At 40.5% G+C, this 14,206-nt stretch overlaps 1 protein-coding gene across 1 annotated transcript in view; it reads left to right on the forward strand.

Moving 5' to 3' along the window:
• The first annotated feature begins 4,872 nt into the window (after positions 1-4,872).
• IL23R (interleukin 23 receptor) overlaps positions 4,873-14,206 on the forward strand; it is a 77,505-nt gene continuing 68,171 nt past the window's right edge. The window contains exons 1-3 of the mRNA XM_008585068.1: positions 4,873-4,921; positions 6,000-6,102; positions 9,542-9,838. Of these exons, the coding sequence (XP_008583290.1) occupies positions 6,033-6,102; positions 9,542-9,838 (367 nt within the window). The 5' untranslated portion in view covers positions 4,873-4,921; positions 6,000-6,032. The remainder of the gene's footprint in view (positions 4,922-5,999; positions 6,103-9,541; positions 9,839-14,206) is intronic.

A 14,206-nucleotide genomic window follows, 5' to 3' on the forward strand; every position in this document is an offset into this window, starting at 1 on the left:
ACATTTTTTTACCTCCGGACAGGGAAACTGGAGATATTCTCAATCCACAATAGGCAGGTAAATTTATAGAAAAGCACCCCACCTCCCCGCTTCCCCAGCTCCAACCTCCCCTGGTGGAGCCCCACTATGCCAGACAGTTTGGACACTTTACAAAGACAAAGAGCCCTAGACCAGAGGGAGTAAGAGGAAGAAGAGGAGAGAAAGAAGGAAGAGACATGTGAGCTGGGAAGGGAGTGAGTTTGGAGACACCCTACCCCTTTGATTCTCCTCGGAACCCCCTTATGCCCAAAGCCTGGAAATGCCAGCATGTCTCAGCTGTGCTGGCACCACTTTCAGACCCCACCTTTCTGAACTGGAAATGCTGGTGAGAGGTTATTCCCATCTCCAAGGGCTGTGGTGAGCCAATGCTTTGAGTTCCTTGGCCAGGACAATTGAGGATGGGAGATGGACAGTCACCCAGCTCACTGAGATGAAGAAACTGAAGCTCAGAGAGGTTAAGAAACTCCACTGAGGTCACTCAGCTGAAGCTCCAGCAGGAGAAGAAACCTACAAACCTGAATGACACTATCAAGGAGCTGTTCAGAGTAGTGCCTGGGGACGTGGACCCTGTGCTAGAGAAGAGGTCAGTGGGCTGCTGGCACTGCACTGTCATGGGCAACTCAGGTGACCTGCAGGAGTCCTTGTACTGGCCCAAGGTGTACAGACACAATTTTGTGCTCAGGATGAACAAGGCACGACGTAGGGGGCAAGACCACCCACCACCTTGCGTACTACGAGAGCTTCAGGGAGCTGGGGGAGAATATCAGCCTGGTACTGATCCCCTTCAAGACCACCAACCTGGAGTGGGTGGTGAGTGCCACCACCACAGGCACCATCTCTCACATCTACATCCCCATCCCTCCAAAGATAAGGTGAAATGGGGTAAGATCCTGATCTACCACCCAGCCTTCATCAAGTACTTCTTCAGGTGGATGGTTCCAGGTTGGTGGATTTGCGGAGTGCCCTGCACTGCCTTCCTTCCAGCCCACCTGCCTTCTTTCTCATTGTGCACTTAGGTTCATTCTCAGGCTAGGAGTCTGTAAAACTCAGTGAAATATCACTGGGGCCAGGTGAAGATTGGAGAGCCATAGGCATAGGAGGACAGTAATTGTTGGCTCTGGTTACTGATGTTTAATCAGAAAATCCACTTTTTCTTTTTTTTTTTTTTTTTGTCTTTTTCATGACCGGTAAGGAGATTGCAACCCTTGGCGTGGTGTCACCCACACCGCGCTCAGCCAGTGAGCACACCGGCCATTCCTATATAGGATCCGAACCCTTGGCGAGAGCGTTGCTGCGCTCCCAGCGCTGCACTCTCCCGAGTGCGCCACGGGGTCAGCCCGAAAATCCACTTTTTCTTTTTTTTTTTTTTTTTGTCTTTTTCATGACCGGTAAGGAGATTGCACCCCTTGGCGTGGTGTCACCCACACCGCGCTCAGCCAGTGAGCACACCGGCCATTCCTATATAGGATCCGAACCCTTGGCGAGAGCGTTGCTGCGCTCCCAGCGCTGCACTCTCCCGAGTGCGCCACGGGGTCAGCCCGAAAATCCACTTTTTCTGTTGAAAGCATTTCCTTAAAGCCCACTGTTGCTTTGGGGACGTGTGACATTTTCCTGGTGAAGCGGGATGGATGCAGTCTTGGAAGAAGACGTGGGGCCTGCTCTCCCCGTTGCAGGGCCACTCTCTGCAAACTGGGAGGGAGGAATTACAGGAGCTCAGGAGGGGGTGCTTAGTCCACAGGTGGCTTCCAACTGTTCACAAGGGTCCCCGGAAATTGTGCACCACGTTTTTTTTGTTTGTTTGTTTGTTTGGTTTTTTGTTCCAGAGCCTGCATATAAGCAGTTTTCTGGGGAGAGGTTCCATAGCTTTTTATTAGATTCTCAAAGATTCAGAATCTAGAAAGTATTTAAAAATTAAAAACAACAACAACAACAAAAAAAAACTTGCTCCAGCTTCAAAATCCTCCAAACCTTATGACTCTCTTGACTGATAGAGGCTGGTTAATTGCTGTGAGCTCATCATTCTGGGCAGACATCTGCGGAGGCTAGAGCTCACAGCATACTGATGTGAAGAACTCTGTACATGTTTGTTGGTTGGCTGGTTAATCCTGGGGACAATCCAGAGGTAAATGGGCAGTGACACAGGGAGCGATGTTGGCTCCTGAACCGTTCCCTTCTCCTACAAGCTGAGTCTAATTAGGTATGACAGATTTAGGTTGAGCGAGCTACTTCTTTGGGTTTTACTGAGTGCTCTTTAGGTCCCTAAAGAGCAAACATGTCCATGTCTGAGCTGGATGTGGCTCAGTTCGGTTGTCTGGTCTCAGTCTGATCTCTCCCTCCCCTGTTCAAGCTGTGAGATATCTTCTAGTCCACCAAACCCAGATCTCCCATTTTACAGGTGAGAAAAGCAAGGCCCAGAAAAGGGGAATGAACCAATGGTGAAAAATAGAGCAAGTCAAAGAAGTTGAACAAAAATAGGACATTATTGTCTCCATGTTTAAAATATTCATAGATGAATTTTCCCAGAAAGGCCTTTTCCAGCATCTTGAAAAAATGTAACTGGAGCTTAGGTGTCTGAGTCTCTGTTCTGCCTCTCAGCATCGAGTTCCATCCTCAGGGGTGACCACATAGCCCTCTGGAGGAGACAATATTTCTCTTTCCCATAGCCCTGTAGACGTCTTGTGTCCCACTGGCTTAGCTAGGTGTACTTAACCAAATAAAAGCCAGTTGTGGCCAAGATTAAATGCACCAGTTGGGGCAATGGCAGGGTGCACCCTCAGGCACCTGAATCCCAGCCAAGGGTTCTGTCCACTCCATGGGTACAGAGCTCCTTGGACCCCAGCCCTGGGCTCTGGGCAGGGAGCAGAGGAGTCCCTGCCTGCAGTACATGGGGCTGAACCTGAAGCCGCAGAGGCAGGGGCTGATGAGGGGATACCAAGCAATCTCAGCAACACCCAGCCTGCAGGGTCCCCCAGCAAGCCAGGAGGCTGATTTCCTGGAGCTGGAGCCTCATGGCCCTCCCCTGCCCTCACCCACCTATTAGGGGGGAAAGGAGGTTGGATCTGTAGCCCTTGGCTCCCCGGAGGGATCTGGGGCAAAGAAGAAAATGTCATTAAATGGATGCTTTTTGAAACTCTGGCTTTGTCAGTCATCATCCAGAAAACCATATGGGCTGGGCTTAATGGGAGAGCCAGATCTGAGAAAATAGAACATAAATAGGGAAAGCAGACCAAAAAGTGGAGACAGCAGTTCAGATCTGTGTGATTCAGGGAAAGGACAGATTGGGAGGCTTAGATGGAATTGCAGTCTCTGCTGTGGCCAGTAGGGGCCACCGGAGGACAGTCCTACCTTGCCCTGAATAGGGCCTCTAGGTCAAAGGTGGGATGAGAATCACAGAGAACATTTAGAACTGTGATGTTTGCTTTTATTATTCTAGTCAAGCTAGGCTGAAAACAAGTAAAATGGAAAACAGGAAAGAACTCACTCTTCCTCACCTGGTTATGATCGAGAATGCTTTCTCCAGGGAAGCCTAAGCCCTGAGTAGCCACTGTCCTGCTGAAGATGGCTGGTGTCCAGCCATGGGACATCAGCAACTGTCCTCACCCCTCTAAAAAGTTCAGGGATGTTGTTGTGTCCATCTGGCTTGCAGCAAACGTGTCCCCATGCTGGACTACTCGTCCTACCTAGTAATCTGGGATAGCCAGTTTTGAGAATCAACTTTCCTCCTCTTGTCATGAAAACACCGGCTCTTGCATCCCTGGGGTGCTACCTAACACCCGTGCAAGGAAAAAAAAAGGTAGTTGGGAGGAAAAGGCAGAGACAGGCAGGCAGCATCTCATGGTTTGTCAATTTCAGGGCATTAGCAACTATTTTTTCTTGCCAAAAGAGCATCTACAGACAGATGCTGATTCCAGCCTGTTCTCTCTCCCAGCCCATCAGATGATCTGCACTTGGTTTGAACGCAATCCCATCACTCAGATTCTGTCATAGCACAAAACTGCCATTGGTTGGTTGCCACCTGCCAACAGCCCTGGGATGGGTCTTCAGCTTTAATCCCTGAGCCTGCATCAAGAACCCCTAGCCATTAGGATGAACGTGGGTTCATTCCCTTCCTCCTGAAACAGGGGAGTGGTGGTTACTACAGGCAGGAGGGTAGAGGAAAAGGGGAGATGTTGGTCAGAAAGTACAAACATTTCAGTTATAAGTTGAATTTAGTTCGGGGGATTTAATATATAGCCGGGTGATTATAGTTCACAATACTGAGCTGTATACTTGAAATTTGCCTAAATGTTTTCACCACAAAACTAAACAAGACAAAGGGTAACTAGGTAAAGGTGATGAATCTTAACTAACTTGATTGTAGTAGTCATTTCACAAAATATATGGGCATCAAATCATGATGTTTTACACCATAAAATCATATAATTCTATTTGTCAATTAAACCTCAATAAAGCTGAGAAAATTTTAAAAAAAGAAACGGATTTATAATTAATATCAATATTGGTTGCAAATTAAAGCTAAGCATCATGTTTTTGGTGTCAAGAATTTTGACAAGTAAAGCATGTATATGTGTCCTACCTCTTGGAAGAGACAATTTTAAATTAATCTGAGAAAAGAAAGTACTGACAAAGCAGTTCACTTTCAGTAATGTGGGTTTTCCCAAAGAGTGACATGAGAGCCAGTCATTTCGAATTGGACAGCTTGAGTTTCTCTTTAAGAACCTGAAATGTAGGTCAGGACGGTGCTGACGTTTTCATTTACCTCATAGCTGAAAACCTGAAGTGATCATTGACAGGCAGACACTGGGGAAGAACGTACGACACAGCCAGCAAGGGCGGCAGCCTGGCTCTGAGGTGGAATTATGTGCTTCAAGCAGGCTGGAAGGTAAAGAGGTGATGATCCTCAGAATTCGTAAAGACAGCTACCTTTCCTTCTGGAAATGCACAGTCCACGTTGTTGTTTCTTATAAGTTCTCATGATATTTCACATGGCGGTTGCTGATGAAAGCTGCATCCATAATATTGTTTGACATCACTTTAATAATTGTTGCATATATTTCACTAAGTGAGTCGTTAATTTCTAACCAGGAACATTTTAAGGCTTGTGTTGCAAAAGAAGACCTACTATTGCTAACAAATTATGAAAGAGATTTCTATATTCCTGAGCCACGTGGACCTCAGCTTTTTAAAATATCATCATATATTTTATGCTATTCAATGAACAATGAATTGTGTTTTGTTGTTGTTTTATATGAAAAGCTCAGGTTTTATTAAAAGTAATGTTGATTATTGAGTAACTGAATTATTTAATAACTTAAGTAACTGATGAACTGAATAACGTAACTCCAGTTGTAAACTATTGACAATGCTGTTTGGAATTTCTATAACACGTTTCTTTTTCACTCTCTACAGGAGAAACGGCTTTCTGTAAGCTTAACTGGTGATGGCATACATGCTTTTGTCTCACTTCATATTTTTTCATTCTGAATATTTTCAAAAATTTTCATTTTTTTAATACTCTTCAGATATTTCATTTTGAGTATTTTTTCTCTGGGAGTTCTAAAATTTGGGGGTTTTCCCAAGTTTTGCTCATCAAATACTGATATTTCTAGAGCATGATAGGTCAGGAGAAAAATTCATCATCAGAAGTTAGAGCAGAAAGATTCCAATGGGAGAAACTAGATGAGGAATTGTATTTCGAGGGTAAAATGTCCTACTAAGGTCATTCATGATGACTCTTGAAAGGTATAAAGTTCCATTTTTATGCTTTACTCTTCCACCTCCTATTGTACCTCTTTACACAACAGTGACATTCTTTGCCCTGTTTCCTTACTTTCTTCCTTCCTTTTTTTCCCTAATCAAAGGTTCCCATCAACAGCAGCAACTGTAAGTGAAAAATGTAATGCTTTTTATTGTTTAATAAAATATTACAATTTAAACATTTTTAAATGTTTTTTTTCCAGAGGGAAACAAAGGGCTTTTTCCTGCTTTCAGGCATGAATCATGTCACTGTTCAATGGGATGTGGTAATAGCTCTTTACATATTCTTCAATTGGTGTCATGGAGGTATAGTATTTTTCATCTCTCTATCTTTTATTTAACAAATAGAATATTGAGTAATTATTATTTTCAAGGCATTATGCTAGTTGCTCTGAAGAACACAAAAGTTATTAGATTGGGAAAATTTATATGTACATAAAAATTTTATGGAATGAAATAGAAATGATCCACCCTCCCTCCAAATTCCGGATTCCTTTCTCAAATATCCTTGATGAACAGTCCTCTAAATCATATATGAGTATTTCCACGAAGGAACTTATTACTTTGAGTTGGCATGTTCTTTCTTCAGACTATATTAAGTGTTATGAGAAATCATCAAATGTTTGAATTTAATTCAATTCCACAAACCATTCATTGATGGTTACCATGTGCCAGGCTCTGTGCTAGCCTTTTATTTCTCCCAACAACTTCATGCAGTACTATTATGTGCTATTATTATTTCTATCTTATAATTGACACAAACATCTGGACCTATTTGGTTGGGCATCTTTGAGGAATTCAGGAAGGGGATTGTCAGAAGTTCAGGCAGGGCAGAAGTTGGCATTTGGGAGTTTCTGTTGGGGACAATAGTGTCCTGGGCAAGTGGCAGAGATTCAATTACTGGAAGATAAACATCACCAAGGCGGGGTTAGAACAAAGTTTTGCAGACTAGCATGGTGACAGGAGCAAAACCATCATTTCTAGGTTGGGACACAATTATATTGAAGATATAGATGTAGTCTTATCCTCAGAACTAGAATCCCTCAGCAGGATGATGTTGGACACTTCTAGAGTCAGATCAATAGCTATCCAAGAAGGTTTAGGGGAAATAAGACACTAGCTGTCTTTCCCAGCTTCTTGAAATATGCAAATGGTTAAGTAGAACTTATGTTTATACAGTCAAGTGATTAGTATATTCAGAAATAAGACAAAACCCCCTGTGACATGGTCTTAAAGACCTTCTAGCTGGTCTTAGAGACCATTAGAAATTTTTTTATGTGTGGGCCGGCCCGGTGGCGCACTGCTACAGTGCGCCGCTTGGGAGCACGGCGGCGCTCCCGCCGAGGGTTCGGATCCCACATACAGACCGGCCGCTCACTGGCTGAGCGAGGTGCGGGCACAACACCAAGGGTTGCGATCCCGTTGCCGGTCCTGGTCCGGTACGGGCGCAACACTGGGGGTTGCGATCCGTAGCCGGTCACGAAAAAAGACAAAAAGGAAAAAAAAAAAAAAAAAGAAATTTTTTTATGTGTTGCTGTTCAATCTGTTATGAATATTTTTAATATCATCCAGATTACGTTTTTTTTCAAGTTTTCTACTAGAATATGTCATTCCTTTCCAATAGCTTTGCAGAAATAAAAAAAATGCTAAGTTTAGTATTCCTCTAACCAATCCAATAACTCTATTACAAAGGGAAACTTACGTTTTTGTATGACTTATTCTTATATAGTCCATGTTGACTCCATCAATCACTGATTTTTTTTCTTTATACTGAAAACCCATTGACTTTTTAATTCACTCCTGAATGTTGGGAGGCTCAGTGGTCCAGAGTTTCTGAGGTTTTCCTTTCTTACATTTTTGTAAACCAAGACAGCATTTGTCCAAATATGAAGTCTTCTCAGATTTTTGACATTTCCTATGTATTCTCAAAGACTACTCACAATAGTTTCATTATAGTATCACATATTTCTTTAAGGTGCTAGAGATACAGTTTGTCTAAACTGGAATTGTTGAACTTATTTAAAGTAGCCAGATACTTTCTTTTTTTTTTTTCCTTTTTTTTTGTCTTTTTTCGTGTCCAGCAACGGGATCGCGACCCTTGGCGTTGTGCCCGCACCTCGCTCAGCCAGTGAGTGGGAACCGGTCTGTATGTGGGATCTGAACCCTCGGCGGGAGCGCCGCCGCGCTTCCAAGTGGCGCACTGTAGCAGTGCGCCACCGGGCTGGCCCAGCCAGATACTTTCTTAAAACTTCCTTTTCATGTCTTGTCCTTTTTATTTCATTTCCCTATTGATGATGATGGAATTATTTTTATCACTGCTTTGACGTTTAAATATTTATAATTTATATGTAGATGTTCATTATACAGATAGAAATATTTAATTAAATTTATATTATACAACGAGGTAATTCTTTAAGGTTAATGTTCCAAAGATAAGGTCCTTGATGTTCCAACTCAAATATTGACCTTTAATTATCACTATTTTGATAAGAGTTAAAGGTAGTTTAATAAAGGTATATTCAGAAAAATCCTGCAGTAAATTTGGTAGAACCTTTAGTATGTTTTCCTTGATATATATTTCATTTTATTAATATTGCATTGAATTGTCATTTGACTTTATAAAAATAATTTTAAATGATTACTTTTTGGTTATTAAAGTAATGTATTCATTATGTAATTATTAAAACACAGAAATATATCATTTAAAAATAAAAAAAATTAACACAGAGATCATCATTGTTAGTATCTCAGAGTATTTCTCTTTCATTTATCCATCTGTTTACTTCTTTCTAACGCTGAACCTAAATTAAATATACTATTTTGCAACTTGTCTTTTTACTTAATATATTCTGAACATTTTCACATATTACTAAAGTAATGATGAATTCTTTTTTTTTTTTTTTGTCTTTTTGTCTTTTTTTCCGTGTCCGGCAACGGATCGCAACCCTCAGTGTTGCCCCCGTACCGGACCGGGGACCGGCAACGGGATTGCAACCCTCGGTGTTGCCCCCGCGCCTCGCTCAGCCAGTGAGCGGGAACCGGTCTGTACGTGGGATCCGAACCCTCGGCGGGAGTGCCGCCGCGCTTCCCAAGCGGCGCACTATCCAGTGCACGTTGCTCCCGCGCCTCGCTCAGCCAGTGAGCGGGAACCGGTCTGTATGTGGGAGCCGAACCCTCGGGCGGGAGTGCCGCCGCGCTTCCCAAGCGGCGCACTATCCAGTGCACCACCGGGCCGGCCCAAAAGTAATGATGAATTCTGCATGGTTATTTAGTACTAGATTTTTGTCAGTGGCAAGAGTATGATTTTATTCATCATATTTATACTTTGCTGATACAAGTAGCCTATATCTAAAAAAGAATGAAAGACCGAATACCTAGAGAATAGGTTTCAGATTCTGAAGTACCAATGTTATTTCTAATCTTACTTTTGAAAAATGGTGTAACTTTATAATACGTCAGTTCTCCTCTTTAAAGTAAGAGAGTTAATTTACTCTTTAGATAATTACAGAAGGTTAAAGGCTGACTCTAGTCTTGTTTCATGCTGCTGAATATCAATAGAAGCATGATAAAACCACACTGTAATAAACTAATCAATGAAAAGATACACTTAGTCCCAAAACTTTTTTTCCAATGGAAATCATTTAATTAACAGAAAAGAATAATTTTAAATGCAATGGCATATTCTTTTGAATCTCTTGTTTTAACGTTTAACATAGAAGTTATTATTTTATCTATTTATTTCCAGGAATTACAAATATCAACTGCTCTGGCCACATCTGGGTAGAACCAGCCACGATTTTTAAGATGGGTATGAATATCTCTGTCTATTGTCAAGCAGCCATTAAGAACTGCCAACCAACTAAACTATATTTTTATAAAAGTGGCATCAAAGAAAGATTTCAAATCACAAGGATTAATAAAACAACAGCTAGGCTTTGGTATAAGAACTTTACAGAACCACATGCCTCCATGTACTGCACCGCTGCATGTCCAGGACGCTCTCAAGAGACACTGATATGTGGAGAAGACATTTCTTCTGGATGTAAGTGTTGGGGAACCTCCAAAATGCAAACATAAGCTAGTCTAACAACTAATTGGAAATTACCAGTCTTGTCTAAAAATAGAGGCAAAGTGATATAGATCACTTCTTCGATTGGTTTAACACAGGAGCCACAAAAACAAATATCTCCAAGGGCCACATTGGTGAGCTATATGAATGCTATTGCCCAGATCCAGCATTCGTGGGACCTGGTATTCCCAGATTTTTGACTCTACAAATGAAGACAGAAATATGAATTTTTAGTGTGAACTCTTCAGATTTTAAAATGTTGCCAATTCATTCAAAAAACAGTTTGGGGGCTGGCCAGTTAACTAAGTTGGTTAGAGCATGTACCAGCCAGCTGCCAAGAAGAAAAAACAAAAACAAAATAATTTTTCACCACTAGCCTGGCCAAAAATGGCATATGTGAGGGCCAGCACCCTCAGATTTAAACTGTTGCTCTTTTCATCTCTTTTTCACTTATGTTTTTTATTTCTTTTCCAAACTAATATCATCAGTCTTGAAGTAGATCCCATTGAGAAGTTTTGAGGTCAAGATTTAGGGAGAGTTGCAAAACTACCTTTGTGTTCCCGTTGTACTTCTTAATAGCTATGTAACCTTGGGCAAATCTCAAGGGTAACCAATTTGAGCCTTAATTCCTTGTCTGTAAAATGAGGTTAAATATACTGGCTACATTAAGTCCTGAATTTCACTAATTTATCATAAACTTTAAAATACAGCAACAGTGCTCGATTCTTAAAAATTCATCCTTTTGACAAAACACGAGGAGGTTCTCATACAATCCCCTGCTCTTAATTCCACTGCTCCAATTGCAGATCACTGTTTGTTACAGTAATTATTAAGAAAAAATGTAGTCGAGTTACTCTTAGAAATATAGGCTAAATTTAATTTGTGTTTATAGTATTATGAAGGCGTTTAAGTTACTGCAGTAATATGAGTTGATTTGTGGAATTGTATAGATCAATAAGTTCAGCACTGTTTTAATCCTGAGATTCATTCTCTGTGGCACCTGGGCTTATTTTCAGTGAAAAATAAAGGACTTTAGGTCTTTGCCTTGCTCCCTTCCTTCATACTTTTGAGAATCAAATCTGAGTTCTTGCTTCTTTCTCACCTCCAGACCTTGGCTGAGAAGAGCCAGACCAATGTCACCACTACTGCCTGTTCCATATAGTGACCACCTAAAAAGCAGGAGCCTTCCTTGTTCTGTAGTGAGGACATTGTCCTACTTAACTGGGCAGCTGATCATGCATAATTTTCAAAAGAGACAAGAACTACAGAAAGTGATGGGGTGAGTTGAGGAAGGAAAGTAGTAAGTTTTGGAGCCAGACAATAAAGTTGGTAAACAGATGCCTTAAACATGCTAAACTTGCCCTAAATTGTGGAAATTAAACCACAGGTAGACATCTTATCTGATATATGAAATCTCCTTAGATTGTCCACATCCTCAGGAAACATAACCAACCCTCAGTGCTTAAATACTTTACTCTTTATCCTTTGGGGGTGGGAGTGAGATTGGAGAAAGTATATCATTTCTCCAGAGAACAAATAAGCAACTTCCACGGTTATGGGAAAAAGATTAGTTGTTAATTTAAGCCAGAAGAAAAAAGAAGCAAAATAAGTATTGTCTCTGTTAAAGACAAAATTTCAACATATTTAGTTTTTAGATCTAATTGGCTTTTATTTGCCATTCTTGAATTGGGCAGCATTTCATTCTATAAAATAGACAGGTACTCCACTGGGCATGACAGAACAGTTGGTTTTTTGTAAGGTAGGAACAAGGAAACAGAATAATAAAAAAATGGATTGGTTAACACCATGTTATTTCAGGTTACTTTTCTCGTAAAGGTTAAAGCAGAGGGGACTTCCTTACACCAGCTCAGGTTGACTGGGCCCTATCTGATTGGTTTCAGTGAATCTCTTGTTTTCAGGAAAATTGGTCTGTTTGGGGTTTTACCTGCTTTCTTAAAGTTTCAGTTTGATTACATGGCACTTAGCACAAGCGACTCCATTTTGGTTTGGTCTGTTGGGGCCTAGTGCAGGAGCTCAGTCCAAAATGATAACCTCCTACAAATTTTAACACCTCCTTCTTTGTGTTGTAGTTTGTGGACTGATTATTCTCAACAGCTCTCCCAGTGTTGCCTGAGAGGTCTCTCTGCCCCCAATCCCAAAACCAGGCCATGGTTAAAATAAAGGAAACGGACTTTGCTCCCCTTCTAGGACAACCTAATAGATACACAGTCTCTGCTGATGACTGCTTAGAAAGAACATCACTCTTTCCATTTAATTTGCGAATTGTAACTCCTTACATAGCTCTCTGGTTATGAGTATGAAAAAGTAACTGTCAGGTAAAAATTTACTCAAACCTCTGGATTCAAGCTGAATGTATTCTTGGGTTCTGCAGTCTTAGCAAACAAAACTTCCTATTTAAGTAGGTCATAAAAAGGTTTTTGAGGGTTTTTGTGGCATTCTAGAAATCACATTGCTTTCACTGGACCACTTTGATCACAGGATAAAGTTCCTGTGAGCTTTACTATGTCAACTTATCATCGCTATTTTGAACAGAAAAGATTATATGTATTTTTTTAGACTGGCGGTAAATCATAAAAGACAAGATAAATGCGTCATTGCTTTCTCTGAAAAGAAATCCAGATATATTTAAAAGAAATTCAAATATATTTAAAAGTTTGTGCTTTAATATGTAACTTGTAAAACATAAACCATATTGTCACAATTTCCATTTTTAGCCATAATCTTAAACACTTCTTAGATTCTTATCTGTGATTAAATGCACACATATAATGAGAAACTTGTTCTGACAGAGCCACACCAATCATGGGATAAAACACTACAAGATATCTTTATTTATGTAAAAACAGCAAATTAACATAAACCATCCACCAATCATCATGGTCCCACTTAATTGTTTATTTAAAATTTTAAACATCTCTGACTTAAATTTTAGCCATCTTTGACCTCTACCTATATGATGAAAGCAGAATTGTTATCTAATAAAAGCCCCTGAATATTCATCTTTAACATTGCTATTAAGTGTCATTACTACACAGTTAGGCTGTCCTGTACTGTCCTTGGGAAAGGAAGACAGAGTGGTCACTGCCAGACATTGTGCCTGTCTTCATTTTAGTCCTTGTTATCATCTTATTAATTAAGCCAATCAGTTCATGGAATGAAATTCATTGAGTGGTTACTAGCATGAAAAACATGTTAAATGCTTGAAATATAAAGAAGAGGGAATCATAGTTCTGCTTTCAGGAAGCTCTCAGTAGAAAATACTCCTTGGCTAGACTCTGAGTTAACAAGAATCCTGGCCTGTGATTAGTGAGTGTCCCAATAATAGGGGAGGGGTGAAATGGGTAGGAAAAAGCAAAAACTCAAGCCTCCTCCTTTGTCTTTCAGGACATTCTCTAGTATCTGATTGTATAGCAAGTTTATTCTTGGATATTGAATAATCTGGCAACGAGATCTAACAACAATCTGATGTACCTTATTACCAAAATCCTTACTCATTTGCTAATTTGATACATTTAAGTGACATCCATTATTGTTTTGATAAAATTTTTAATATGCTTTATTATTTTACAAGTAACATTGTTGATAAATGATTTGCAGGCAAACTGAAAGAGTGCGTTTGTACTTAAGATAAATCTTTTGGTGTAGCTTCGGGTGCATAAATATCTTTATGAGCCCCCATTTTTCATTTGTTTTGTCATTCTTAGAGTAGTCAAGTATCTCAGGCAGTATTTCACATGTAAGGACAAGATGAGAGAGCCATGCCTGAAAAGTGAATATATAATAAACAGTATACATTTCCATACTTTTTTTCAATCTTGATCTTAGTTATTTTTTAATGGATATTACTGAAAATTTCAGATGCCCTCCTATAGTTCTTTGGGTTTCATAGGCTTCAGAGGCCCCAAGGGCTCAAACGGTGTCATCGGAACTCTCTCATCTTTTCTCATCTCTTGGGTTTTGGTTTCCCCTGTGTTGACTTCATTCTTAAATAGGCTAAAGAGTGATAAACAGACTGTTTTACTATGACAGCAAGAGGGCCACCAGCAACTCACAGCTCACATGCTACTCAGAGACAACAATTTCAGGGAGGAAGAATGAACCTCTTTTACAATGGCTCCAGCAAAAGTCCCCTGGAAAATTCTAATTTGTTAATCTTGAGTTGTGTACTCACTCCCAATGAAAATTCTCTGATTATCCAAAAAAAAAAATTTTTTTTTTCTCTGATTAGTTAGCCCAGGTCAAGAGCACACTTTTATGTAGAGCCTAGTGATTGACAGCCTAGTAATTGACGGGGGGGGGGGGGGGGGGGGGGGGGGGGGG

The sequence above is a fragment of the Galeopterus variegatus genome, unplaced genomic scaffold (assembly GCF_000696425.1).
Source record: "Galeopterus variegatus unplaced genomic scaffold, G_variegatus-3.0.2 Scaffold3439, whole genome shotgun sequence".
Classification (NCBI taxonomy): domain Eukaryota; kingdom Metazoa; phylum Chordata; class Mammalia; order Dermoptera; family Cynocephalidae; genus Galeopterus; species Galeopterus variegatus.